This window comes from Pimephales promelas, chromosome 15, assembly GCF_988280905.1.
Source record: "Pimephales promelas chromosome 15, fPimPro1.hap1.1, whole genome shotgun sequence".
Classification (NCBI taxonomy): domain Eukaryota; kingdom Metazoa; phylum Chordata; class Actinopteri; order Cypriniformes; family Leuciscidae; genus Pimephales; species Pimephales promelas.
Window position 1 is genome coordinate 23128044 of NC_142783.1, and position 27463 is coordinate 23155506.

General features: G+C 38.8%; 2 protein-coding genes across 2 annotated transcripts; one reads left to right on the top strand and one right to left on the bottom strand.

Moving 5' to 3' along the window:
- Nucleotides 1–933: 933 nt before the first annotated feature.
- On the bottom strand, nucleotides 934–10924 carry calm1a (calmodulin 1a). The gene is made up of 6 exons (XM_039684585.2): nucleotides 10773–10924; nucleotides 5169–5199; nucleotides 4819–4962; nucleotides 1914–2020; nucleotides 1392–1527; nucleotides 934–1167 (listed from the first exon to the last, which is right to left on the bottom strand). Exons 1-6 carry the CDS (start codon nucleotides 10773–10775, stop codon nucleotides 1139–1141), a joined length of 450 nt encoding a protein of 149 aa, XP_039540519.1. The 5' UTR covers nucleotides 10776–10924; the 3' UTR covers nucleotides 934–1138.
- Nucleotides 10925–12250: 1326 nt separating this feature from the next.
- On the top strand, nucleotides 12251–26585 carry nrde2 (NRDE-2, necessary for RNA interference, domain containing). The gene is made up of 15 exons (XM_039684276.2): nucleotides 12251–12398; nucleotides 12965–13112; nucleotides 14280–14391; nucleotides 14834–15001; nucleotides 15311–15454; nucleotides 17644–18112; nucleotides 18196–18604; nucleotides 19707–19840; nucleotides 21564–21687; nucleotides 21977–22149; nucleotides 22358–22750; nucleotides 23665–24593; nucleotides 25914–26055; nucleotides 26139–26210; nucleotides 26301–26585. The coding sequence occupies exons 2-15, from the start codon at nucleotides 13052–13054 to the stop codon at nucleotides 26424–26426; spliced, it is 3456 nt and encodes a 1151-aa protein (XP_039540210.2). The 5' UTR covers nucleotides 12251–12398; nucleotides 12965–13051; the 3' UTR covers nucleotides 26427–26585.
- The last annotated feature ends 878 nt before the right edge of the window (nucleotides 26586–27463 follow it).

Sequence of the window (27463 nt, forward strand, 5' to 3'; positions counted from 1 at the left end):
ATATATACGGAGACATACAGAAAAAGAGAGCGGTTGCCATGGCAATTTCTGTAGGCTGGCTGCAAAAGCTTTCCTAAATGTTCGTTCCAATGGAGAATGACAAAAAGGACAAACAAGGTTGAGAGCTTTGAGTTCATGTTCTTTTATTGAAAAAAAAAAGAAAAGAAAAAAAAATCAAAAGACAAGCATATACAACTTGGAATGAACATAAACAGAACTGAAGGTGGGCAGTCGAAAAACAAACCCCTGGCAGCCAAAGCCCTCTTTTGTACTTTCCAGAGTAATCGACACGCTCACAGTCAGAGCCCAGAGAAAAACTAAAGATAAAACATTTATGGTACGGTCACCATTGCCCTTACCCCAAAAACGCTTTCACGTAAGGTGAAAGGTCACGCCCCCTGAAACTCCAAAGCCACTCCCTCCCGCTAAACGCCCCTACTATTCGGGCACAATGCACAAAGAAACAAAACTCCAAATATCTTGACATGCCAAACATATTTTAAAATCTCTTAACTGCTCATTTTTCTTAAAAATATCTCTTTATTTAGTTATTGAAGCAAACTGCAAAGGTCCCATTCATTCGTCCTCTATGCAGATTCTGAAAACCCGCCCGCCACCCAATCCCACCTCCCCCCAACAATATTAAACCCTCTTTTAAATTCACCCCCTGAACACTCCGACAGACATCGCTGAGGTTTCCGCCCCAATAGCGGCTCCAGACTCAAGCTGCATGCATGTAGAACAGAAACAGGAAGTAGAAGACGATTGGCCAGCCCAAACATCGCCACTAGCAAATGGAACCAGTTAAGTAGTTCACCAGATGCTTTTACTTTAGTTTCTGAAGGTTTGATATCAGGATTAATTGATTGATTTTTTTGTAGATGTCTAAGCAGTTCTTTGGGAACAGGACCACTAACCAGTACATGCAGGTCATTTATGTTTGTTTGTCATTTTTTGGGTTTTTTTTTTTTTTTTAATATATATTTTTTTCTATATATGGACATTTTTGTTTTTTAACATTCAGTTTTTTCTATACAGAAACAGTATGAATAAATGAATATTTTTGCGTAAGAGGTAAGTAAAACATTTGACTGATTTTTTTTGTCTTCTAAAGAGGTCAGGAGAGAACAGAAGAGCTTCACTTTGCCGTCATCATTTGTACAAATTCTGTGGACAGAAAGAGAAGTGGACATCAGACAGTCATAAAATCACAACAACAACTCAAAGAACAAAACCCACAAGGTAGGTAATATACACGCAAATAACCGTGGGGCATCCAAATCCAAAATACAATATTTGTAATTGAATTGGCAATTCATAAAAGTAATATTTAATCTGCATAAAACGTGACCCCTTCCAGATAATCTGGAAAGCACACAGCTGCGTTGTACCTTCGTAATTGACCTGGCCGTCACCATCGATGTCAGCTTCTCTGATCATTTCATCCACCTCCTCATCCGTTAGCTTCTCGCCCAGGTTTGTCATGACGTGGCGAAGCTCTGCTGCGCTGATGTAGCCGTTCCCGTCCTGACAGACATAGATAAGATCAATAAGTCAGCCGTGTCATGCTTTTAAAAATATTAAAGCACTAAATCCAAAGTGGGCGATTTTGAAATCAGTAATCACATATCGTGAAGGCGTAATGCTGAGGGAAAAAAGGCAACTAGGGTAACATTCAACAAATTGAAGCAAAAGAGGCCAGTGATGATTTTTATTAAACGTTTGACAATCAAATGTCCCGGAAAACGTGTATGACTGTGGAAATGATTGCACCATGAATCGCTTAAAACCAGCTTTATGTGGAACATGGGCTTTTTATTTAGTTTTCCAAGTTTAGTTTGTTTTTTCCTGCCTCCTCACTCTTTCCATGGAAGTAAAAACATAATCTTTCCCTGTTTTCAGTAAGCACTGACCTTGTCAAACACTCGGAACGCTTCACGGATCTCCTCCTCGCTGTCCGTGTCTTTCATTTTCCGGGCCATCATTGTCAAAAACTCAGGAAAGTCAATGGTTCCATTACCTGGAAAAGAAACCATGAAATCATCAGATCTGGTCCGAGATATTTGATAACTCAGATTATGCATCCAGGAAGCAGAATGCAAGAAAAAGTAAGCGGGCAGTAAACATGGCATATTGAGGAGTAATGAGGTCTAATAGCACATATTTAGTGAGTTTGGGTCTGGTTGAACCACAGCCAACACTCTCTTGGACGCACAAAACCCCGTACGGGCACGGTATCAGGAATCTATATTCTTATAGATAAAACATTAAATTATTGATGCACAACATCTCAATACTTACGCTCATCTGTCATCTTAAAGGGTTAGTTCACCCAAAAATGAAAATTAAGTCATTAATTACTCACCCCCATGCTGTACCAACCCCGTAAGACCTTCGTTCGTCTTCGGAACACAAATGAAGATATTTTTGATTAAATTTGAGAGCTGTATAACTACCACATTGATTTCCACGACGCATGCGCGAGAATTGCGATCTGCTTTACACTACTTCAGATCGCAATTCTCGCGCATGCGTCGTGGAAATCTATAAGGAAATCTCGTTTCTGGCCTACAAGGAAGAAAAGAAATAGTCGAATAAACTCGTTATTTTTGTTTGTTTTTTCGCACAAAAAGTATTCGCGTCGCTTGATAAACATATAGTTGAGCCACGGTAGTCACTTGGGATATTTAAACATTTTCTTCATTGACTTTCTGGGCCGTCAAGAGGCAGTCCCTTAGGAGCCAATGTGGTAGTTATACAGCTCTCAAATTTAATCAAAAATATCTTCATTTGTGTTCCGAAGACGAACGAAGGTCTTACGGGGTTGGTACAGCATGGGGGTGAGTAATTAATGACTTAATTTTCATTTTTGGGTGAACTAACCCTTTAAGCTCATATAAAGGTGCTGCATGTAATTTTTTTGACTGTACTTGCGTATAAAAATAACATGTTAACAGATATGTATAAAAATAACAATGTTTGCAGAGATTTAGGATTATTAATACAACAACCAGTTATTTTACTTTGAAATGTGCATTCCATGTGTCCTGTTTTTGTTTTGGTCTGTGTAATCCTGTCGACAGTCAATTTATCCAATAGTATTTAGCCACCCCAGGTTGCCAGATGTGGAAAACACAGCTTATTGCAGCCATGGAAGCCAACAAGCAAACTTGCTGGTTCTACCTGACCTAAAAAAGCATGGTCAATAAAACATTGCAAACGTATACATTAGCTGATCAACTTACAGTGTAAAGCTCAGCGCTTTCTATTGTCAACTGCGCTCGTTCCTGTTGCGCGTCCTCAATCTGGCAACCAGCCTGAGTGTTGAGTCTGATGAGGAGAGGCGGAAGAAACAACTCTCTCCAATATTTTGAATTTGGACTGCAGTACCAATTTCAGCCACTAGCTACTAGCTATCAATATTACATACTGCACCTTTAAAGTTAATGTTTAAAACACTAGTTTAATACATTTAAATGACACAGTTAAATGTAATCTTTAACAATCTCAAAATGAACCTCCATTTTTTATTCTGTACATTATAATGTGATGCTTCAATTTACTTGTAGCATTTAGTGAATAGACTTTTATGTTCAATTTATTTAGACAAAATAATGCAGAATTTTACTATTAGCCATTTATAAACTCTTTCTAGCCTGGATTTTAATATTGGTACATCACAATTGAATCTAAACAAGGCAGGAAAAATAACAGGTCAGGGGTTTTCAGGCTGAAATGGGTGTTTTGCTACCCTTGCGGTTTAACCAAGCTGAGGTGAGACATTTCCATTACACAGAACAAATATGACATCCTCCTGTGTGCATGTGTGTGTGAAAATGATCACTACAGCCATTCCCAGAGGGCTCACACTGCGTGTGTAATCTGACAATGTGGGTGTAGACACGTGGTTACGTATGTGTGTGTGTTTTTCTTCACACTGCAAGTTCTCCTTACTGGAGCTCTTCATAAACACTCTCTCGATTCCATCGCCACCACAGCCAAAGTGGATTATGTAAAGGGTTCCATCAGGTCTTTACTACCCGCTGTTATTCAACGGGCTTTACTGCTGTCTGACCTATAAAAACGACTCCATACCGCACAATACCATCTGCAAATAATCAGTATATCAGAAACCCAACATGCTCAGCATGATCTAACAAAACGCTATACTAGTGCAAAAAGACACTCTAAAGACATCTAAACCTACTGGAACACTAATTACATCAGCTCTGTAACAAGAGAGGCATCCCAGGCATATTATATTTGGTGCAATTTGAAAGCTTGCTTGCACACAAGCTAATTCCAAATCAAGATAACGATACAGGTCAGAGATCAACATTACGAGGCCGGAAGTTCCCGGAACGATAGATGAGATTCTCTGTATGTGTTAGGGTGAGTAAGTTTAATGAGTGAGTCAATAATAAAATGAAAAGAAGAAAAGAATGTTTGATTTTTAAAATAAAATAAAAAGGTAATGTATCCTTAGGTAATGTCTTAAAAGAAATATAAACAATTGAGATGCGTGTCGATATCAGATCTATGCACTAGAACGGCTGTATTTGAAAATAAAGCCAAATAAATCTTTTTTTTTTCAATATCTGGATGTTTACTTGAATTCCTTAAAATTGCGGTCAGACATTGGACATCGGTTTACATTAAAAAAAAGTTCAATTTTTTTTCTGACTACACTACGCTGATACAAATACTAGGCTAGCTTAAAGCCCAAGTAGAATAGCATCGATAGCACATCCTGATAGCATTACTGTTTGTCGCAATAGGATACAATGATTTGTGATGTCTGAACTGAATCCAACTCACCGTCAGCGTCCACTTCGTTGATCATGTCCTGGAGTTCGGCCTCCGTGGGGTTCTGACCAAGCGAACGCATCACTGTGCCCAGCTCTTTGGTTGTGATGGTACCGTCACCATCCTTATCAAACAAGGAGAAAGCCTCCTTAAACTCTGTAAGGAAATGATGGAAACAACATTTAAACCACATATATATGCCCATTTAAAACTATTTTCACAAGAAAGATACATTTTCCTTAAGTGTCTGGCTGAATGAAGCACAGGTGTGCTGATTATAAGCAGATACTATGTGATTTTCATCCTCGGCACTGATGTAATTTCAAGCCATGTAAAAAACACAAGCATATGGATTAGCTTACCAGCAATTTGCTCCTCGGTAAGTTGGTCAGCCTGGAAACAGAGAAGAAAAAAAAGTGATTAGATAACGGATGTCAAAAACATAACTCATTTTATTTTTATTGTACACTTTACTGTGGAACTGAGCAAACCCTAAAGGCACAGATGTCCTGTCATCAAGAAAAAGTCGCCAAAGCAAGATAAAATCATTGAACACCCACAGTCTAAAATATGAAAAAGAGGAAGAGCTCGACCAGAAATAAATACTGCAGCACTATAAATGTTATTCATAAAGTTTCTACTTCATCTGCCGTCACTTCCTGATATTGACACCCAAAGCTTCCACTTAAAAACCCAAGGTCCCAAATTAACCAATCAATTCCAGCATACAAGACAAAATACTACTTTGACCACCAATTCAAAAACTAATGGTGAATATATATCTCCTTAAAGGCCACAACAAAAACAGCTAAATGTATTCAGAGACAAAAAGAAAAAGTGTCTTAATGCTAATGCAACCTTAATGCCATCAAACCGAATATCGGTCAGGTCAGCCACCAGCCTCTTTGCTTTGGGTTCGTTTTTCCAGCCATCAGTTGTCTTTACATCTTGCCTGTCCATTTTTACTGGTGCTTTCCTGGGTTTGACCTCAACATTAGAGCTCTTCAATGAGGTCAGGCCTTCCACCACTTCTCGAACCATCACCAGTTCTTCTGCCAGACACCCGGCCCGCTTGGCATTTTGTGTGCCCTGGCGCCTGACGTCCCCTAACTCAGCCCTGCACTGCTGCAGACAGTTCTTCAAATCCTGTACATCTCGCACCACGCTGTCAATGCGGCTGTTGGTGGAGTCCACCAGCATCTGCAGGAATGACTTGTAGTTTCTCTCCTGTAGCTCAATCAGCTCTTTATAAAAGAACTGCTGCTGGTCAAGGAGATCGTAGACCATGGATAACGACACCGAGTTCTTCTCAGAGTAGAGGATGGGTCTCTTTGGAGGCATTCTGGTCTCTTTCAGCAGACGTTACCTGAAGCATTTAGCGGTGACTCTGGCTGATCAGCCTGAAGAACAACAGACCCCGAGAGAGATCACCTGACCCTTGAGGCCGATGTTATTGTACCAACCTCCTGGGCCGCATTGGGTATCGTACAGCAAGATATTGGGCCGTTTTTTGAGAAGCTTAATGTCAGCAGCTCACTACGGTTACAAAGCCGAGGGTCAGGGATCATTTACATTATTTGAGATTAGTCAAATGGGTGTCCCATCAGGTTACTAAAGCAAAGTATTCAGAGATAGACCGGTAGGTACACTGAGTGACAGCTAAATCAAAGAAGGGTATTAAGGCCGGTCAAAATCAAATGGCTCGCCACTTTAACTGCTCCTGAGGTCATCTCAGTTTACAGCCAGTCGTGGGTTTACATTTATATCTCTTTGACCATCTGAGTGGCATCACACACCTGCTGATTGTGCCAACACCTCTTCGTCTGTGAACACAATGGCAGGTTTTACCTTTCCCTGCGTGGATGCATTGTCTCATTTGTCTTAATGTGATTGTGATCAAATGTATTTTTCTCACCCAGTCTCTCCCTAAGGGTCCTGTTAGCATGAGGGTTAAGGATTTGGGGTGCTAGCAGGAAAATTTTGAGTTCAAAATCAGGTAGGGACAAACTATGACCTGGAGAGTTACAAAGGTCTCTTCTTGCCCTATTATGACTATGCTGTTGTGCAAGGGATCTTGGCACATGTTGTTCCAATTAGTGTGCTGTCCTTAACTCCCTTGAAATATAACCTAAATATGAACATACATCCTCTACCCTTAAAACCTTGACTAAGAAAGTTGCAATGTAACTGATGCAAGTTGTAACAACACATCTTTTCTTCTTTATTGTGACTAACATTAGGGTTGAAAATGATCGGAAAAAGAAAAATGTTCTATAAAATGCATTTATAAAATAAAGAATGAATTTCCATTTTATGAAGACATTAACAACAAACTTTGCTGTCAAAAGTTGTAAAATGTGCAAGAGTGATGATTCCTCTCCATCATTGGTTGCACCAACAGTATTCCTGCAAAGCTCTGCGAGCTTTAATTCATATTCTTGAGGCAATTATCTTAAAGTCAACCAGTAAAAAAAATGTAATCGTCTTTTATTCCCTATCGTAACGTATTATCAATACGGCTTGTTAAGTGATAAAATAACGTAGGTTGGACTTGATTTTATCTATTGGAAATTGACTGGACTTTACTTGTTTGGTCATTGCTGCAATTGTTTCCACGGTCAAATGCAAAAATGTCATATTTGAATTTTAGGTGCGTCAGAAAGCCTTCTCAATGGCGCATGAGATGCGATAATGCAAGTTGTTTTTGTGTTTTAATGTTTTTGTTAGCCAACCCAGTTGTACCCACTAAATGTGGCACTGCTGTGCTGTTCAATCAAAACATTGCAGAAATAGAGAAGCTCAATGCATCTCAATGATCATGGTTATGACAAAACCGTAACCAAGTCGTTCACCCAGAACTGTTTTTCTGCACTGCTTTTCCATTGTTTTCTGTGTAAACATGCGCTGGACTGACATCTTTGACCGCTGCACTGGTGTCTCGCACAAGAGGCCCATATGTTTAGAAAGACATGTAAAGTTAAAAGAAGTTCAACTTTTAAAATGCGTCTCAAGGCTTTGTGGGGTTTTTTTTACCCATTCCACTCTTGTTTTTAAACGCAAAAAGTACGCTGTGATTGACGCTTTGGCTCTTTGCATTAAACTGCATAAACTAATGCTGTTTTGTTCATAATTGTTTATCTAATTAACAAAATTATATTTTATTCATTAAAGCTAGCTTAAACATTATCCGTCATTACAGTCATTATTTCATTGCTTTGAATAAACAATTTAATGCGGTGCATTCCTATTTTGCTCATTGTACCCTCTTGTCGACTTAGGAAACGAAACAAAAGCTACCCCGCCCCTCTCTTAACTGAAGTGATACCTTAAAATTTAACAGAATTCAAATATTAGTAATACTAGCCTACAAGTAAAAAAATAAACAAATTGAATTTAGTTTTTCAGCCATTTTGGCAGCCCTAGTTGCTGGAGGGTGGGGATTGAAACTCGTCTGGCACTTGGACAACTTCATTGCCCAGCATTGCGCACAATTTATAGCATTATTAGAGAGGAAATGCACATTATATTTAAATATACCCAAATTATTCTGAATCAAGTCACATTTAATCAAAACTAATAAGGATATCTGTAACAATACCCACATTAGTGTTCATCTAATAAACATTAACAACTTGAAGCTTTCAGCGACCAACAAAAGTGTAGAACTCTTATGCAGATTTCCACCCAGAATATGCATGTCTACAGATTCCCCATTGGCCCTGCCCATAAAGGATAATTTCTTCTCTCAAGCTGATGGGAGGGGAGAACAAGATCCTGCACCTCTATTGGAAACCTTCCAGGCTATCTGCCATCCAGCAAGGCTTCAAACATTGCACACCACTGCCAGGAATTTGGCCGGGATTTGAAACGCTGCGCAACGTTGCCTGGAATCTGGCCTTGATTTATTAGCCGCCAAGCGGCAGGAGCAGCTGAGAAAAGGCTGGCCTGACGCTCAGGATGCGCAGTGTACGATAATGAGTGTGGTATTGCCACTTTCACACCATGTAAATGGGAGTCCCCGAGGCCCCGAACCATCACGCCACCACACTGATGCTCTACAGAGTCTAGTTCCAGTAACTGTCACTAAACAAATACCAATATACCCAGACACAACTCAGGACCTAAGACAGGAAGATGGCTTAATATAAACTCACGACCACAACTGTAAAAGGTGACTTCCTTATGAGCCACACAAGACAGCAAGCCCTGAAGCCATAGTTTTAATGCTAATCTGTCCATTTTAGTTACAAGGTTTCCCAATAAATTCTTTAGGATAAGCGTGTTGGGGTTTTAATTCAGTACCGAACACTGGATGGCTGGTTAGCTCTCATACACAGTAAAAGACTGTAGTTATTGTTCTAGCATTCAAGAGGTACACCCCAAAGAATATAAAGAAGCACAAACTGTTTCTAGACTGTTTTACAATAAGATTAAAAAGATTATTTTCCCCACAAGTACCCAATGAATTTAATGGCACTGTTGCCTGTAGAGGCAGCACAATGAAATTAGAGCTGCAACAGGGTCTGAAAGACGTAACTAGGGAGGAAACGGACACTAACCATTCATTGTTCAAAAGAAGAACTGAGATAATTCTCAATAAACAGCACAGGGTTAAATAGCACCCAGAATCTAGTTTTATTTTTATTTTTTAACACTGAGCCTTCTGGCAGCATGCTGTGGAGAAGCTGAAACAGAACAGTTTGAATGGACTCATTCAGTCAGTATTGACTTTTGTTGAACTCACTCGGGACATTCTTTCCATGCTTCACAAACAATGTTTGCTTTCTTGAGCTAAAATGCACCATTTAAACAAAGGTTTGTTTATTTTCTCATTTGGTATACAGCCATACGAGTTATAAACTGCATTTCGAGCTCTTGTAAAAATACGGTGTACAAAAAGTCCAAAACTCAGATAACAAACAGACCTGTTGCATTACGTTAATACAGCACAAAATGAATCATTTGTTTGTGCTAAGTTCTGCCAACCTAAACCAATGAATAAAGCCAATGTGCAATTCTAGCCCTGCTTATTTTGACAGATTTGAAAGTTATGCAGACTTTAATAATAAAAAGCTCAATAAAAAAGGAGCAAAGATGAATTCCATATGCATGATGCCTTAAAAAATTAAACAATGACCATCTACAGCCAACACTAGGCGCATGACAACTGCTCTCGTTCATTTCATTACATTGAACATTTAAAGAAATATTTCAACCAAATATTGAACTTTTTGCAATAATTTATAACGACTTCTCTTCTGTGGAACACAATAGGAGATGATGGCAGCCCCAATCACCGTTCACTTTCATTACATCTTTTTCAACACAATGAAAGTGAATGGCGACGGAGGCAGTCATTCTAATATCTCCTTTTGTGCTACAGGTAAGAAGTAAAGTCATACGGTTTGCATTGTAACGACACAAGGACGAGTAAATGATGATTTAATTGACATTTTTAAGGAGAATTAACGTTAATCATTTAAGGTATATCCATGCTCTCTATTAAGACTGGCCTGATTTGTCCAGGGACTGTCAAATCTGTAGTAAAAATCATTTGCAAAAGCAAAGCAAATATTGTCTCATACATGCCAAATATGAAGGCAAGCATAATTAGTTTTTATTTAATAGGAGGTGGGCACTGATCATCAGTCTGCTGCTGTCCAGCACATCACACCATAATAAAACGCATATGTCACATTTCCTGCCGCACTATGACATCAATAACACTGCAACACGTTCAAAATAATAAACAGTCACAACCATCTCTTGCGAAGTGCTCTGAAATACAGAATATATTCTAATGCATATGAAATTAAATTTGATTTTGCACGAGCGCAAAACGCAGCAGTGGCAAGCAAGCAAGCAGGTGGTTAGTGTTTTCTGCATGTTAATCGGAAAGCGTTAAATACATGAAAGATTAACACTGTTTCATAAACGAGTAGTGTATGACAAAAGCCTATACGTACCATATCTGAGGTTGGAGAGTAGGCTAGGTTTGTAAATCTACACTAGACTGCAGCGATGCTCCGCTCTAAGTTGAAAGCTCCACCGTGCCACTGTAGCTCGCAGAGTATTGAAGGTGATCCGGTTCTATATACATCGGTGTATTCCTCCGCCGTACGGACCCCTATCACTCACTTCCGCATAGTGCAGTCACAAGCCCCGCCCATCTAATTATCATAACCACCTCAGTCCAGAGAAGGGAAAGTGTAGAAAAAAAAAGTCTACTAGTGAAATGCAATAATTCTATTTGGAGAAATTAATTATATACACCGGTACTTAAGTACATGAAATCTGACATTTTCTGAAAATTTCATGGGAATTTCAGCATTGTTACAAGAAAACAAACAGCATATTTACATTCTACTGCATGTAGGCCTAAATGTTGTTTTGTTTTTTTATTAGAATAGGTATATATTATATTACTTATTAATAATTACTTATAAAATCATTTCAATATAAGCACGCAATACAGTTCAATAGTGTGTATTTGATATCGAATTATTTCTTGGAGCACTTTACACTTTGTTATTGTATGTAGTATAATACGTAATATAAAAGAAATATTCATCTCTCTCACAAAGGTTCACATACACTTCATTGTTGTAATAACACCAAAGCGTTCTCATGTTGATAATTCTGGTTTAATTTCTAAAAAGACCCAAATCTTCCCACAAATGGCCAATCAATGTTTTAGTTGTGTAGGTTGACCTAACTAAAATCTAAAGTAAATTCATCCAGTATACATTTGTAATGAGGAGGAAAACACCTGGAATAGTGTGGCCATTTATTTTGAATGCAGGGGCTTGATAGAAAAAATTAAGGGTATTGCATAGGCCTGTGTGTGTGCAAATTAAGACTTTTTTAAAGAGAAATTAAGAGAAAAATATTCTTAATAATTCAATAACGTATTTCAAAGGTTCCAATTTAAATAATTCCCAGTGAACCGCTGCATTTGAAAACAAAATGATCATTGATAACTAGTAAATAAAACATGAAAATAATTATTGGTTATATAATATTATCAATAACATTGTTTTAACTTTAGAGTGTTTTTAAAATACATTTAGGAATATAGGAGACGAATCAGATTTTACGAATCAGATTTTAACAGATTTTAAAAAAATCACAGATTATATATATAAAAAATAAGGACATGTCGACAACCAGTAAAAGTAATTTATAATGGCCACATTACTATAAATGGTCTAAGAACTCTTTCTATCTTCATCTTGAGGGACTACTTCTCAAAAAGGCACTAGTTTCTTTCGTCGGAACATTACTTATTGCATCAAGTTCTGTGCCTTTGTTGACGCTGGAGAGATTTCGACTCAGCATGTCACAGCTTTTATGATTGGGCAGCTGAGACCCGCAATCCGCTCGTGACTGTAACAGAGTCTCTGATTGGTTACGTTAGACCTGCAATGCGTCAAGCCATTGCGCTGTGTGTGTCCCGTATCACGCAGCACTGGAACCGGCGGGCCAACAAAATCCTTCGGTTAGACAAGAGAGGGCTGATTCAATTTCTCTCCCGGGATCAGATCTCATAAACTCGCCGTCCGTGAGCTTACCTTTACTTCAAGAAACTTAAGGTTAAGATTGAGTTTTCCTAGTAAGCACAGACTGCTGTCCTCTCTGAATAAAAAACGATGGATAATGAAAAACACTTAAATCGGAATGAAATTAAGGTTGCGACAATATGCTTGTATCCATCCGTTATGATAAAAATGAAAGAATAACACTTAGGAGGACCAAACATTTGCCAAATAAATGCAGGAAACTGTTACTTTTATAAACAAACTTTTAACGGTGAAACAAAAGTGTGTAAAATTTCATAATCGTCATGGAACGCCCCCATAATTTTTTTTTTTTTTTTTGTAATTTGAATTTGATGAAGAATGATAATATGACGATATTGGATTTGGGTGATTTTAACTGACAAGGAGGAGTTTACCATAATAGCAGAAATGTTACAAATTCATCAAATTGGAATGAAAATGTGAAATATGACATACGTGTGCCATTTTTACCAACAGGCTTAAGAAATAGAGGTGGCTCAATATATAAATTTGTGCTCTAAATTAGCTGAATCAAGGCTGCAAGTATGTTATAATAATGTCATGAAAATAATTGCTGAATAATTTTTATTGTTCGAAAGAACCGATTCGCATAAACGAGTCGGACTACGAGTCGCAGACGGATGACGCAATCGTCACGCGTCTGTTTTGAACTTGAATGAAGCAACATGGCTCTGTTTCCGTCCTGCGCTGGACTGTCAGGCATTAACAGCTCTGCTGAGGATAGAGGTAAGCTCTCGGACCTGCTTCAAGTCTTCATACAAGATTAGTTCAGGTGCACTTGATGGTGCATTATTGAAAGATAACCTGTAAACGAAACCAAACATTTGTGCTGATTATTCAACAACTGCTGCTCTGTGTACTATAACAGTTTGCAACTGCAATGAAATTCTTCAACAGTAATAATATTTAGTAGCCATTATATTATATTTTAATTATAGAATCATCCGTAGTAGTATTATTACTTCTAGATCAGTGATTTGTGGTGAATCTGTTGGAATATACTGCATTGAGCTGAATCCCTTATGAAGCATCTCCTCAACACGGTGTCACTTACATTGTTATAAAATTTAAATAATTTCAAGCATAAAAACATGCATAATTTTAAGAATAAAACTTTTTTTGAAAAAATTTGGCCTGTGCAAAAGGGCCTTCATGTCTCAGTGATGTTCGTGTGCCCAGATGCAATGTAAGTGTATGGGATATTTCACGGTTTATCGATTTACAGTCAAAAAAACACCTGTTATCAAGAAGTTGCATGATTAATGTGTCATTCATCTCCATACAAATGAACATTCTGGACCAGTTACACAGCAAAGTTTAATGCATAAGGGTTTGTTCAAAGTGAGCACCACTAGATATATCAAGAACAAACAAATGATCTTGTAAGCTAAAAACAGGACCTCATGAATTTGGCTATAGTTCAACACAATGTAATTAGTCAGCCATTCCGTATGAGTGGTTTCTTTGAGCAGTTAGCTAGACGAAGATGCACATCCCAACTAATCAATATCAAATTATTGGGAAAGGACCATTCTCACATTGAGTACAGTAGAAAAGAACAAACTGCTCTTGCACGCTGATCACCTTTGCTGCCGTGGAGGATTTGTGCAAAATATCGGCCAGGTCAGCAATGCATCTGGCTCCTTCCCAGGCTGTCCATAGAGTAACAGCTAGCATCATGATTCTGTCCTTCTCACTGCTTAAGGGAATCAACTCTCTTTAACTGACATTTTTTTTTTTTTTGGTTTGTTTTTTGTGTGTGAATCACGTCAGATGCACTCCTCTGAGATTTCGCTACATTTGGACAGGCTGTCTGTCATGATGGACTGATGTGTTCAGTTCTTAAGAGGCCGGCACTGCTAATTTGGTTTGACTGAATGTTTCTTTTCTCAGCTCCAGCAGATCTGGAATGGCTGCGTAATCAGAGCTTCAACAGAGAAGATGCTTTGAAGACTCACCAGCGTGCCACAGACAGAGCGCAAGCAGAGGAACCAGCAAGCTCAAGGTCCTCTGATCTTTGCGCATTGCAGTTATTGATTCAACAAATTCAGTTTATCAACTGTGTGAAACTTAGTGTGTGATTTTAAAGAACTTGTCTAATAGTTTAAAAAGGGCATATGTCAGTTATTTGATTTCAAAGTAAATCTTTTAAAAATAAAATATGCATTAAAAAATAAAATTTTAATTTAACTTCAACCAAAGCTGAAGCTTGGCTAAATATTTCATTGTCCTTCACACATTAAAATCTATCAAGTTAAATTAAAATGGCATGCACAAGTATTGTAATCTGTATATGTGTGTACACAGTAATATAGTACTATATGCCTGTTATAAACCAGGCTTGAAATGTACACATACACGCATTTAAACACACTATTGCATTAACTTTCTTGTTTAAAAGGGTCTGTTTATCAGAGAGGATAACTACTTTTTCTATGTCTATTCAGTGAGCAGAAGTGGAAAGAGAGAGAAGATAGCCATGGCAGATCGAAGAAGAGAAAGAAAAAGAAGAAGAAAAAACTCAAGAAGAGGAGCAGAGATAATTCTGAGAGCAGTGGTTCTGAATCCGACACCATTTACCCCAGCGACCTGCTAAAAAAGGACAATGCCGACAGGTGTGTTCATAGAAAAATCCTGCAGCACATTTCACCCAAAAATTGGGTACTCACCTTACTTACCTTAAACATAAGTAGACGTTTAGCAGAATGAATATGCAGCTCTTTTCTAGACTTCTAGACTTTGTGCCTTCTAATAAGGTTGTTCAGTTTGCATTGTTTTAGAACTTTGCAATATACAAAACTTCAACCATATTTCTAGACAGTCTATTGAAGACACGTTTAACCCTGGATTTGTAACTAATGGTGTGTGTGTGTGTGTGTGTGTTTTTTTTTTAATGTCCTTGTCTTTCATCCTCTTGGCTGCAGAGAGGAAGCTCAGGTTCGGGTGAGCGAGACCTTTATGTGGCTGGATGACCTCCAGACCCCCACTGACTCCCCCTTCTGTATCGACAGGAGAGCCGACCGTGCCAACTGGGAATACAAATCCCTTTATAGAGGAGACATAGCCAGGTAACTTTACTCACCATCTCTGTGTGTCTGTCTGTCTCACACATAAATACTCTCCTCTTTCATTCTTTCTGTTTGGCAGCAGCAACAGGTGCCAGACTCTCCATAATCCAGGGAAGCGCTGCAGTGTGTATTGTGCTCATGTGTTTCTTTCAACTGCTTTTAGAACTCAAGCTTCTGTTTGCAGAGACCCTTTGAAATCCACATGACAACGTCTGCATCTGCAACTCCAAAAGCACTTTTTGGCTTCTCTTCTTTTTTTTTTTCCTCTGCAACAACAAACTTTGAACACAAATTTTACTTTTTTCTGTATATCAGAAACTTTTCTGCTTTATACACGCAAGATTCTTGCATGCATGGTATGCAAAGGGGTTTTTCCTACTATTTTTTTGTAATTAAGGTCAAAGTTTGAGGACATGGAGTGTGATTACATTCACATCTTACAACAATTATGCTTAATAGCTTGCTATGTGTGAAGTTATGTAAACATCTTTAACAGTTTTTTTAATGGCTTGAGTAAAACCTAGATTTTTTACATTTGACATTAATTCATTTAGTCAAGCGATTTACAATTAAGGAATTCAACAAGTTATTCATCTATAAACATATGCCCCTGGTTTCACAAACAAGGCTTAGGTTAGTCCCAGACTAAAATGTTTGAGCTATTTTAACTAAAAGCAACTTGCTCTGGCATATCTTAAAGGGAACCTATTAGGCAAAATGTACTTTTATAAGGTGTTTGAACACTGTTGTGTTTCCGCAGTGTGTGAGACAACCAGCCTATAATGGAAAAAAATCATCTCACTCATTTTTTATCTCTTCAAACAACTCTTCAAAAACTTGATTCTGAAAGATTGGTCAATACCAACGCTTCAAGCGCAAGCTCTGGTTAGAACATATAAGGTTCTGACATTTGCACTGCGTGAGATTTTCCTGTTTTATTGTTGCCGGAGCATGAGCTCTTGAAGCTCTGCCCTCTTCTTGAAAGTGATGTGAAAGCACTAGCTCATTTGCATTTAACAAAAAAAAAAAACTACAGTTATTGCTCTCTGCCTAAAAGTGGCAATTTTAACATGCTATAAAAAAATTAGGGCGGTCAAACGATTAATCGCATCCAAAATAAAAGTTTTGTTTACATAATATATGTGGGTGCACTGTGTAATATTTATAATATAATATTTTGTATATATATAAATACACACACATGCATGTATATTTAGGAGCATTTTTTATTTATATAAAATATTTATATTTTATATAATATAAATTATATATAAATCTATATACAGTATATTTATGAAAATATTTTTTAAATACAAGCATGTGTGTGTGTATATATATATATATAATAATTATACACAGTGCATCCACATATATTATGTAAACATAAACTTTTACTTTGGATGCGATTAATCGTTTGACAGCCCTAAAAAAATATGTGGAGACATCAGAGACTTTTTTTTATCTTTTAATTTTGTATATTTTAAATGCCATTTTCTTGCATTGTCTGTTTTTTATGAGCTAATTTTTTCATAGTTTTTTTTGATAGTTTTAAATGTATATGCACTCACTGCAGCTGTAGTTGAAGTCAGGCACCCCTGCTCCTCATAAGTGTCATTTTGGATATTATTTACTCCAGTGTTCTGGCACTGCTGGCTTTAGTGCAGGGTTTATTAGCTGCTCAGAGGCAACACATCTCACACCTGGCAGTTCTCCAGCTTCTATCAGCTTTAATCTGGTGTCAAAGCTGTCATCTGCAACTTAAGAGACTACAATCAATACTCGCATTCTCTCTCACCCCCCCTCTCTCCCCCGATACCCACCTCTCATACAGATGCCCCCATACACACTCCTCTAAAGCTGATCGGTATCATGCACAAAGAGAGTGTGTTTTACCGAGGTGCACCCCAGCACTCTTTTCATGAGAAGGTCAAGTGCTGCTTCGAAGAGGATATCCCTCGTCTTCGATCTCTTTCCTTCACATTCTCAAGTTATCTTATTCTCCCTCAGTCACCTGCCAACTCCTGTTTTTACTTTGTCCTTCATCTGTCAGCAGGCCCAGATGGAATCTAAATCTTTCTTCATGTTTTCAGCACTGATTTTGGGGGAAGAGCGTAGAGGTTGTCCACCAATTTAATTTAAACATGTCACTTGTTCTTGTCGCTTTTCTTAAGTTCATTTCTGCTTTTCAGGTATAGGAGGAAGGGAGACTCATGCCTAGGTTTGGACTTTAGGATGCAGGATGTAGACTGGGCCGACAAAGGCCCAAAGAAGAAGCGGGTGGTCAAGAAACCAGAGCGCTATTTCTGTCCTTCCACCCTTCAGTTGCTCCGGGCAGATAGTCTGCCAGCTTTGCCCTTACTCTCTGACGGCACTGCCGCCACCTCTGATTCCTACATCAAGCTCCCAGCCGGCACTGAAGAGCAGGGCTCTTCCATCCAGGCACCTGTATCATGGGTCAATCCGCTCGGCATCTATGACCCTGGAACCTCTCTGTGGTTGGAGGGCAAGGGTCAACCGGAGGTCAAGGGAGATCAGCAGGGCATTAAGGTTCAAGGAGGCAGCAGCACCCTTTTGAGCACACGGGTGGAGGAGTTTAACAGGAAGCTGCGAGAGAATCCTACAGACATCCAGTTGTGGCTGGACTTTGTACACTTCCAGGTAGGCATCCAGAGATGAAATGGACCAGTTTATTGGTTTCCTTTTTACCTATCTTACAAATCTCTCTTTTTGTCTCTGATCAGGATGAGCTGGCCTTCGGTTCTGGGTCTTTCTCTGCTGACAGTGACGGCGACATTGACATGAGAAAGATGTCTATTCGTGCTGTGCTGGAGAAGAAGCTCTCCATAGTGGACAGGGCGGTGGAAAGTAACCCTGCCAACGTGGACCTGAAACTGAAGAAACTCTGCTTGTGCAAGGAGCTATGGGAGCCTGCCGTCCTGCTGAAAGAGTGGAAGAAACTAGTGTTTGTCCATCCAAATAGTGTCCCTTTATGGAGGAAGTACCTCCTCTTCACACAGAGTCATTTCAGCACTTTCTCAGTGTCAAAGGTCAACAGCGTTTTTGGAAAATGTCTGAGCACGCTCAGTGCAGTCCAGGATGGCAGTATGGTGTCGCACCCTCCACTTCCAGGCACACAGGAAGGCCTCTTGGGTATAGTGATATTTTATACTTGTCAATTTTGGACATTTGCCAAATGTATCATTTTTAGGCTGTCTAGATTTTCCACCATGTGCTTCCTAATGTCTCCTAGTGTCCTCAGATCATTTTTTGCATTGTCATACTTTGGGTTTTATTTCTTTTTGCATATGTGTTTTTTTTTTTTCTCCCTCCCCTCATGTTGCTGTGACAGCAGTTGGGTGGAAACTGTAAACTTGTTTTGATTACCTGCATAAATATTTGTAGAGATAAGCAGCTTGTGTACATTTTGTGCAAGTGTACATTTTGGAGTACATTTGGGCTGTCTGTGTGTGTGGCAGGGATCGACTGGCGGGTAACTGTAAAAGGTGATGATGTGGTGTTTTTGAGGTGGATTGGCATGTCCTGGGTTTCCCCACACTGGGATTTGTGTGTGTGTGTGTGTGTGTGTGTGTGTGTGAGTCTGAGAGAGACCGATCAGATTTTGAGCCAGACCCCTTGGTGTTTTGTTCTCTCTATCACTGGATTCTCAATTAGCCAAATTAAACAATTACCTCGATTGGTCGTGCCAATGTGCAGCCTTTATCTGGATCAGCACTCCCAGACCCCATGTTTTCTGAGCTGAAATTTACACTCATACTATGCAATTAATTTTACACCGATTGGACCAGATCGATGAGGTCTAATGTCTATAGTGCTATACAAATAAAGGTCTTGCATTGTTTTTGTAATGTGAGGGACCAATGTTGAATATTAAGAGCACATCTGAGGTTCTGAAATTAGTTGAAGGGATAGTTTATGCAGAAAACTTACATCTTTTTCTAACCCTTATGATGTTTTAAATCCTTTCTGAGTTTCTTGGTTAAAAAAAATCATAAAGGTTTGGAACAGCCCTTGGGTGAGTGAAAGATTATGTTTGGGTAAATTATTCCTCGAAGGTAACAACTCTGTGACCTCTTGTGTTCAGAAGTGGCAGTGCAGTATTAAGTATTTCCGTGTTGTTTTTAGGTTAATCTTCATTCTTCAAATCTTCATATGTTTATTCTCATTTCAGGTATATATTTAATATCCACAATCAGAATTCAAGTGAAACAAAGTATTCTCTCTTTTCTGGCAGATATCTTCCTACAGCAGTGCCATTTCCTGCGGCAAGCAGGTCACACAGAGAAAGCTGTGTGTCTCTTCCAAGCCCTGCTGGACTTCACTTTCTTCAAGCCAGACAGTGTGAAAGATCTGCCCACTAGACAGCAGGTATACAAGCAAATACAAAAGCATTAAAACTCTGTTGTAAAAGATGCGTCCTTTAATTAATTTCCTTTGAAGCACTGTCGCTACAGCCATACAACGTAAGATGAACGTCTTTGGCTTTCTGTTTCATTCGATTGTGCTCTGTCTTATTGTTAATGAACGCATCTTGTTATGTCAGCCCCCCCTAAGAAACATGTCCTGTTGGGGTCAAGTCTGTGTTAAAAATATTTAACCATTTAAAAGTATATACAACAATATATATGTCTATAGAGCATTGTGATCTTCTAAAGAAGGGCACCTTGTGTTGCAATTTATGTTAAGACAAAATTTAACACCAGGATCTTATTTTCTCAATCTATTAGTAAACAATTGGAGATCTTAGCATTGAATCTTGAAATAGCCGAAGGTCAGCAGCATATTACTGTTATTGGCTGTTACAGACCCCCTTCTGCAGCTGCTGATGCCTTACCAAATTTAATGGAAGTTTTTAATGAACTTGACTTGAGTGGCACTGTTTTTGTGTGAGATTGGCTATCCTCTGTCTGATGATTTTAAAAATCACTGTAATGGTTTAAATCTTACACAGATAATAAATAGTCCCACTAAACCTAATACCAGAAATTCTAACAAATCTAGTTATTTTATTTATTTATTTTTACTTGTTTTTAACAAACACACCTCATAAATATTCAGATGTAGGTGTATTTGTTTATGGCACTTATTTGAGCAAGAATTTTTGCATGATTTGTCTTGGTTTGACTAGGACAGAATTGTCAGTGTGGGGCTAGCTTGTAAATATTTTTATGATGGTTTTATTAGTATTGTGGACAAGCATGCTCCCTTTCAGAGGTTAAGAGTAAAGGGACGTGATAACGCGTGGTTTACCCCAGAGCTGGCTAATCTTCTTCGGCAGAGAAACCAAGCCTGGGCTAAAGCCAGGCAATCTTAGACAGATTCAGACTAGCTCAGTTTTAGGACGTTGCATAATCGCTGTACATTTATTATTAAAAAGGCAAAATCAGCATTTTATTTAGCAGTTACAACAGAAAACCTAAACCATCCCCTGACATTCTGGAAAGCCCTGAAATCGGTATGCACCTCAAATTGTCATAATGAATTACCTCCATGTATTAAGGACAAATTTTAGAAAAAAAATTTTTTAGAGTGCTTTAGCATGTTTGAATGTCAGCTCCTGGCAAGCAATTCAAGTAAAGAGGCCTTTTGCCTAATGCCTTACTCTGTTTCAGATGTGCAAAAAGTGCTTCTTATTGCCTTGGACCCTAGTAAATCTCCTGGCCTTGACAGTTTAGAGCTGTATTTTTTGCGAATCACTGCTGCTGACTTCATTGCTAAACCAATTGCAATTATTTTTAATCAAACCCTAGTCAACAATGAGATGCCAATACTTTGGAAATCAGCCTATGTACTACCATAGTACTATGTAGATTCCTCGTGCTTGGATAATTAAAGACAGATTTCCAAATTACCCATTTTAGTGAGCGAGTTCATGAATTGTAACAGCGCAGCACTTCTGGGTTGTATCAGACCATAGGCTCATTATTGGCCAGCGTCAAACACATGACCAGCGTCGACTAATAGTGAGCCTTCGTTCTGATGTACTCTGGTCTAAATGTGTGTGAAATTTGATGGATTGTTAGCTTTTGTTTGTTGTTCTACTTGTGTTTTTAGGATAATTCTAATCTTTTCTATGTCTGTGTGTGTCCAGGTGGAATTTTTTGAGCCATTTTGGGACAGTGGAGAGCCCAGGATAGGGGAGCGAGGGGCTCGGGGATGGAATGCTTGGATGCTTCAGCAGGAGAGAGGAGGATGGGTGATTCCACCTGAGCCAGGTCTTCTAACCAAACACAGTACACAAACACACACAGTAGCTGCTGGTTCAGCATTTGGTTAAGTTTCAGGCATTTTTAAGTTTGGTATTTCTGACTACACGATCATGGGTAATAGCGAATGCTTGTCATATCATGGGATAAAGATAAAAACATAAGGAGTTGTCAAGTTTTTTTCAGAACTGATGCACAATTGCAGGACATCAAAGACTTCAATGACCCCCCCCCAAATCAAAGTGTTTTTTTTATCAATTCTGAGAGCTAACATTACAATGAATTCTATGGCCTGCAGATGATGATGATGACGAAGAGCAGGAGGAGTCAGAGATCAAAGACAAAACCAGACCTAAATGGAAGATCTGGTTAGATGTAGAGACGTCCCGTGAGGCAAACAACTGGTTGCCATGGAGACCAGATAAAACCAAGGGCCAAACAGAAGAGGACTGCGAAGATCCCGACAGGCAGGTGCGACTATTTTTTGACAACCTGATGAGTTTCCCTAAATGAAATCTGCAGATGTTTTGTCATTTTTGTTGAGGGAAATTTCTGCAAAATGGAATTTCTATGCTCAACAACACTATTTTAATTGTTCAATGCAGTCAATATTAGCCAAAATATTTGCAAGATGTTATGAATGTTCTGATTGTGCATAAATCTCTCTCTGTCCATGCAGGTATTGTTTGATGATATCGGCCCATCTGTGATTCGTGTGGACAGACCGGATCTCCAGCTGCAGGTGATCCTGTCATTCCTGCAGTTCCTAGGTCTGCCTGGACCTTCGGGAAGGTTTTCTACAACCTCTTCCTCAAACATTCTACTGGATGATCTCACCTTCCTTGAAGAGGGCCCAGACCAGGAGCGACCTCTGACCTCTTATGACCTCCCACTGGCTGGGATCTGTGCAGTGGGTCACATGACATTTCTGAGTGACTGCAGGAGGCAGGCTGGGCTGTGTAAGGCAGGGGAGGAGTTTCTCCAGAACGTTCTACAGCAAATTCTCCTGCTCGTTTCTGCACAGGATCAAGCTACTATTACTCTCTGCTGGCTGCAGTACGAGAAACTCAAGGTCTGTGTGTGAGAAAGAAAAAATTAATAAACCACAATTTCTGCATAGATATTTCTCATTATACAATCTCAGAAAGAATTGACAGTCATATTACATGCAAAATCAATAAAAAAACAATACATTTTCATAATTATTATCATAATAATTACATTTTTATCATAATTATAAAAACATCATGACAGTTAAAAAAAACTATAATTTATGTAGTCATATTCATGTGATTCCTTTGAATTATATGAATATAAATTAGTGTTGTCAATCGATTAATCATTTTTTTTAATATATTGTAATAGTTTCACATTGAATCTCCAAAGTAATGTAGAAACAACATAAAGTATATTTTAAATATTTGTTTAATGGTATCTTAGTGAAAACTAAGCACTGTGAATAAAGGCCAGGATCACTGATTAATAACATTACAGTATAATTGAAAGCAAACAATGTTAACATTTATTAGACTTTAAAAATATAATTATATATACTTTTAATTTAACCGAGAATTTTGACATTAATTTTGTGTTTTTGTCTGTTCAAGCAACACACTCTGTCTGAAGCTGCATTTTGTACGTGCATTTTGGGTGTTTGTTCACAGAGAACTGCTTCACAGACAGCAAGCCAGTACAGATTTTTGCGTTTTATCACGTTTGAATGGTTTAATAGCACTTGGATGAATGATATTGTGGTCATAAAAACGAATGCTGCGCTAATTCTTTAAAATTTTTAACACATTAAAATGAAAAAAAATATTAATCACATGCTTTAACATGTTAATTTTGACAGCCCTAATATAAATATATTAATAGTAATTTTACGGCTTTTTTTTAACAATTATTGTGAAATTCACCTTAATTTGTACTCCTTTAATATCATGTTTTCATAATTCTGTAACCACCTTCGTTGCTTTTCTGTTGTAGGTGCTGAGATGTTTACGCAGTGGAAATAAAAGGCAACTGAAGTCTCAGGGAAAGCGTAGTAAACGACTAGCGAAGCGGCTGCTAAAAGAGCCCAATAACAGGGGAAGTCTGGCACTTTGGAGAGAGTATGCCCATCTAGAGTGGCTTCTGGGTAACCTGGAAGAGGCACGCAACGTATTTGACACTGCCTTGGGCATGGGTGTATCTAGAGGTCTTAGTGACCCTGTTCTCTGCAACCTCTGCTTTCTCTATGCCCAATTAGAGGTAGAGCAGTCCTTAAGTAGTGGGACAGTCTCGACTTCCTCCAAAGCTGTCTACATTCTCACTAAATTAGCCGAGGGTGCTGCTTACACTCCTTTCTCTGGACAGATCAACCCAGTGGCCATATTGAAGGCCAGGAAGGCCTATGAGCAGGCACTGTTGAGCTTTTTACCTGAGCAGAGCACAGACAGCGATGCTGAAGCTCCCAAGAAACACCGCAGGACATCCAGCCTGGTTGGATGCTTTGGACTTTTTCAGTACCTGACAATGGGGATTGATGCAGCTGATGCCGTATACAAACATGCCATCCAAAAACTGATTCCCACCACCTTGAATTCAGAAGTGACAGATGGTTCTCTGAGGAGATGCAAGGTCTTTGCTGACTGGGAATCTGTTGCTGTCCAGCATGTAGCACTGCTACGCCACCACACCAACACCAATGTGGTTCCTCTTTCCCGACTAAGACTGGCACTTACAGATGCCATCTCCTTACTTCCCTCCAGCCCCTTGTTATGGCATCTCTACCTGCAAACAGAAAATCGCTATCACAGCGCAGGCCGTGCCCGAAGGTTTTTCCACAGTGTGGCAAAGAAAACTGACAGTGTTGTGCCTTATCTATTCGCCATCACTGCAGAACGACGACTCAAACAGCTTCTGGACTCGCAGAGGTGAGAAAAAAATGACTTTTAATTTTCGTTTTCTTGTCATTTTCTTGTTTCATACTTTGGTCGGGTTTTGATTTTGTTTGGTGTCATGTTGCATTGGTAGTACGTGAACACAAACCCTTCTGGCACTGCCCAATATAACACATTGAAGCTAATGTTTCGAAATGGATTTCAAAATGTGACACCAGTCTTCCATTCCGACTGTTGCTGCAATGGCCGCTAGCAGCCTTTTTTTTTTTTTTTACTTCAGTCAGTGATCTCATTCAGGTCACCCTACCGTCATGGACATGGTGGAGGAGCAGTTGGTAGAGATTCTTGCAGAGCCAATTAGTTCAAGTTAGTTAGACTGTGCTTTCATATAGCCAGCTACCTGATTAGTAACAATCTGTGCTCGGTTGCTTAAACTGCCTAGACCAGCTTTTTTAGTTTGGTCTACCTCAAATTGAAAAAGTAAGACTGATTACCCCTTGACTAACTGCTTGTTTGTCAAACTAGCTCATAAGAAATAGGCTGTGTCCAAAATCTCAACTCAAATCACTACTTAGACCACCACTACTCCCTACATAGGGGGTAGGGAGTAGAGCACTATAAAATAAGCTCACCAGCATAATAGAAACACCACTTTCGGACACTACTCGATCATCTCGCGACGCCGTTGATTACGTCATTGTTGTCATTAGGGATGGGCAACGATTAATCATGATTAATTGCATCCAAAATAAAAGTTTGTGTTTACATAATATATATGTGTGTAGTGTGTGTATAAATAATTTCTATATACAAATACCCACACATGCATGTATATATTTAAGAAAAATGTGTTATTAATATATCAAATATTTATATTTATATATAATATTAATTGTGAATAAATATATAAAAAATATATACATGCACATATTTCTTAAATATATACATGCATGTGTGGGTATTTATATATACAAATTAATTATACACACTACACACACATATATTATGTAAACACAAACTTTTATTTTGGATGCGATTAATCGCGATTAATCGTTGCCCATCCCGTCGTCCGTCAGTCTTTTTTACGATCAGCGCAATGCATGATGGTATGTAGGGCTTGGGTTAGTGACCATTGGTTGTACACTACTTTTCAAAATGCATTCTGGGATACATTGAGTGGACTATATAGGGTATAATAATCATCACTATACATTCGGATAGCACTACAAAATGGCGAGCTCACTATATAGCCCACTATAGTGAGTAGTGGGAGATTTCGGACACAGCCACAGGCTAAAATTATGCCACTTGTCCCTGGTTTAGGAGCACAAACTTTTCCTTTTCTATCCAAAGGTCTCATCATCCTGGAGAAGCTCTCCCCGGCCAGTCAGTGATTGGTCTTAGCAACCGTATCCGCTGTCTGTTTGAAACTGCTACAGCAACAGAACATGGGGCCCATTGTCCTCTGCTGTGGAGAATGTATCTGAACTTCATGGTAAATTTGTAAACGCGCTACAATTTAGAAATGTTTAGAAATACCCAGCAATAAACAGCTGATGACCTGTGTATTTTCTACAGGTGTGTGATGGGACTGCAGAGAGTGGCAGTGGAATCTTCTACAAGGCTCTGCAGGAAGTTCCCTGGGTAAAGGTAAGGTTCACTATACTCACACACAGGTAAAGAGATGTTACATCTCTTATGTTACAGTTTAAGTGCATGTTTGTGTGTGTGTGTCTGCAGGGCTTGTACATGGACGCCGTGCAGCTGTTTCCTGAACGTGTGCAAGAGTTTTTAGATCTTATGACTGAGAAGGAGTTGCGTCTGAGAGTGCCCATGGAGGAGGTGGACATCTTGCTGGAGGAGTAGCCATCCAAACCCTTACCACAATACACTAGAAATCAGTTACCGCTGACCACCAACCAACCACCAGATCAATCTCTGAAAAAAAACTACAGATTTTATTTATTTTTATGCATTGTTAAATGTATTTTTCCATGATTTGGGGAATAAATGATTACGTTTGAAGTTTTTTTCTGTGTTCTTTTAAATGGGATGTTTGTGTGGGAGTTTATCATGTTTGTTTGTAGTGTGTTTCAGTTAGCTGAGTGAGGCTGAGGCCTATGCCATGAAGCTGGTTTAACTGGCTAGGCAGATATGTTTCAGTTTAGTTTGTGTCAGCATTGAATTTTAGGCACCATGCAAGTGATTTGGTGTTGTTTATTGTCATAGTAACTTGTGCTCCGGGTCAGGTTATGTTCCGGGTAAGAGATCTCAAACTGAAATTGGACCAATCGGCTGTGAGCAAAGTGACGCATGTCTGATTCAATAAAGTCACTCCCCCTGTTTCTACTCCAATTTATAGAGATACATTTATACAGATAAAACTAGAAAATTACTACATCTGAATATCTATATCAACTATATAAACTAACTTAACAACTTTTACTTGCAGATGCATAAACAGTTCTTTTCTTCTTGCTGTGTAAATTTGCTTAAATTCTTAATATTTTTCAATCTCGTATTATGCAGAAGAGAAAAGTGAATCGCAGATTTACTGTTCCACAGCATCTGATTGGCTGTTAGCTTCTGATAGTACACCTGAACTCAGGATCAGAGCCTGAATTGACAGAGAAAGTGGATGAACAGTGTCATGGTAGCCTACCAAAGCCTGATTGGATTGGTTTAGTTTTGTCAATTCAAAACTAATCCTGTAACCCTGAGTTTGTTTAAATGCCATCATGTTACAGCCACTGGTTGGTTCTAGAATTTAAATTTCAAGCCAACTAGTCAGTTTTACAGCGACAGTCACTGTTTTGGCCAGCAGAGGGCATGAATACCTCCTATCAGATTAGGATTATTTTGAAATACCAAGAGATTGTTGCAGTGCTTCAAATTGATCTTTA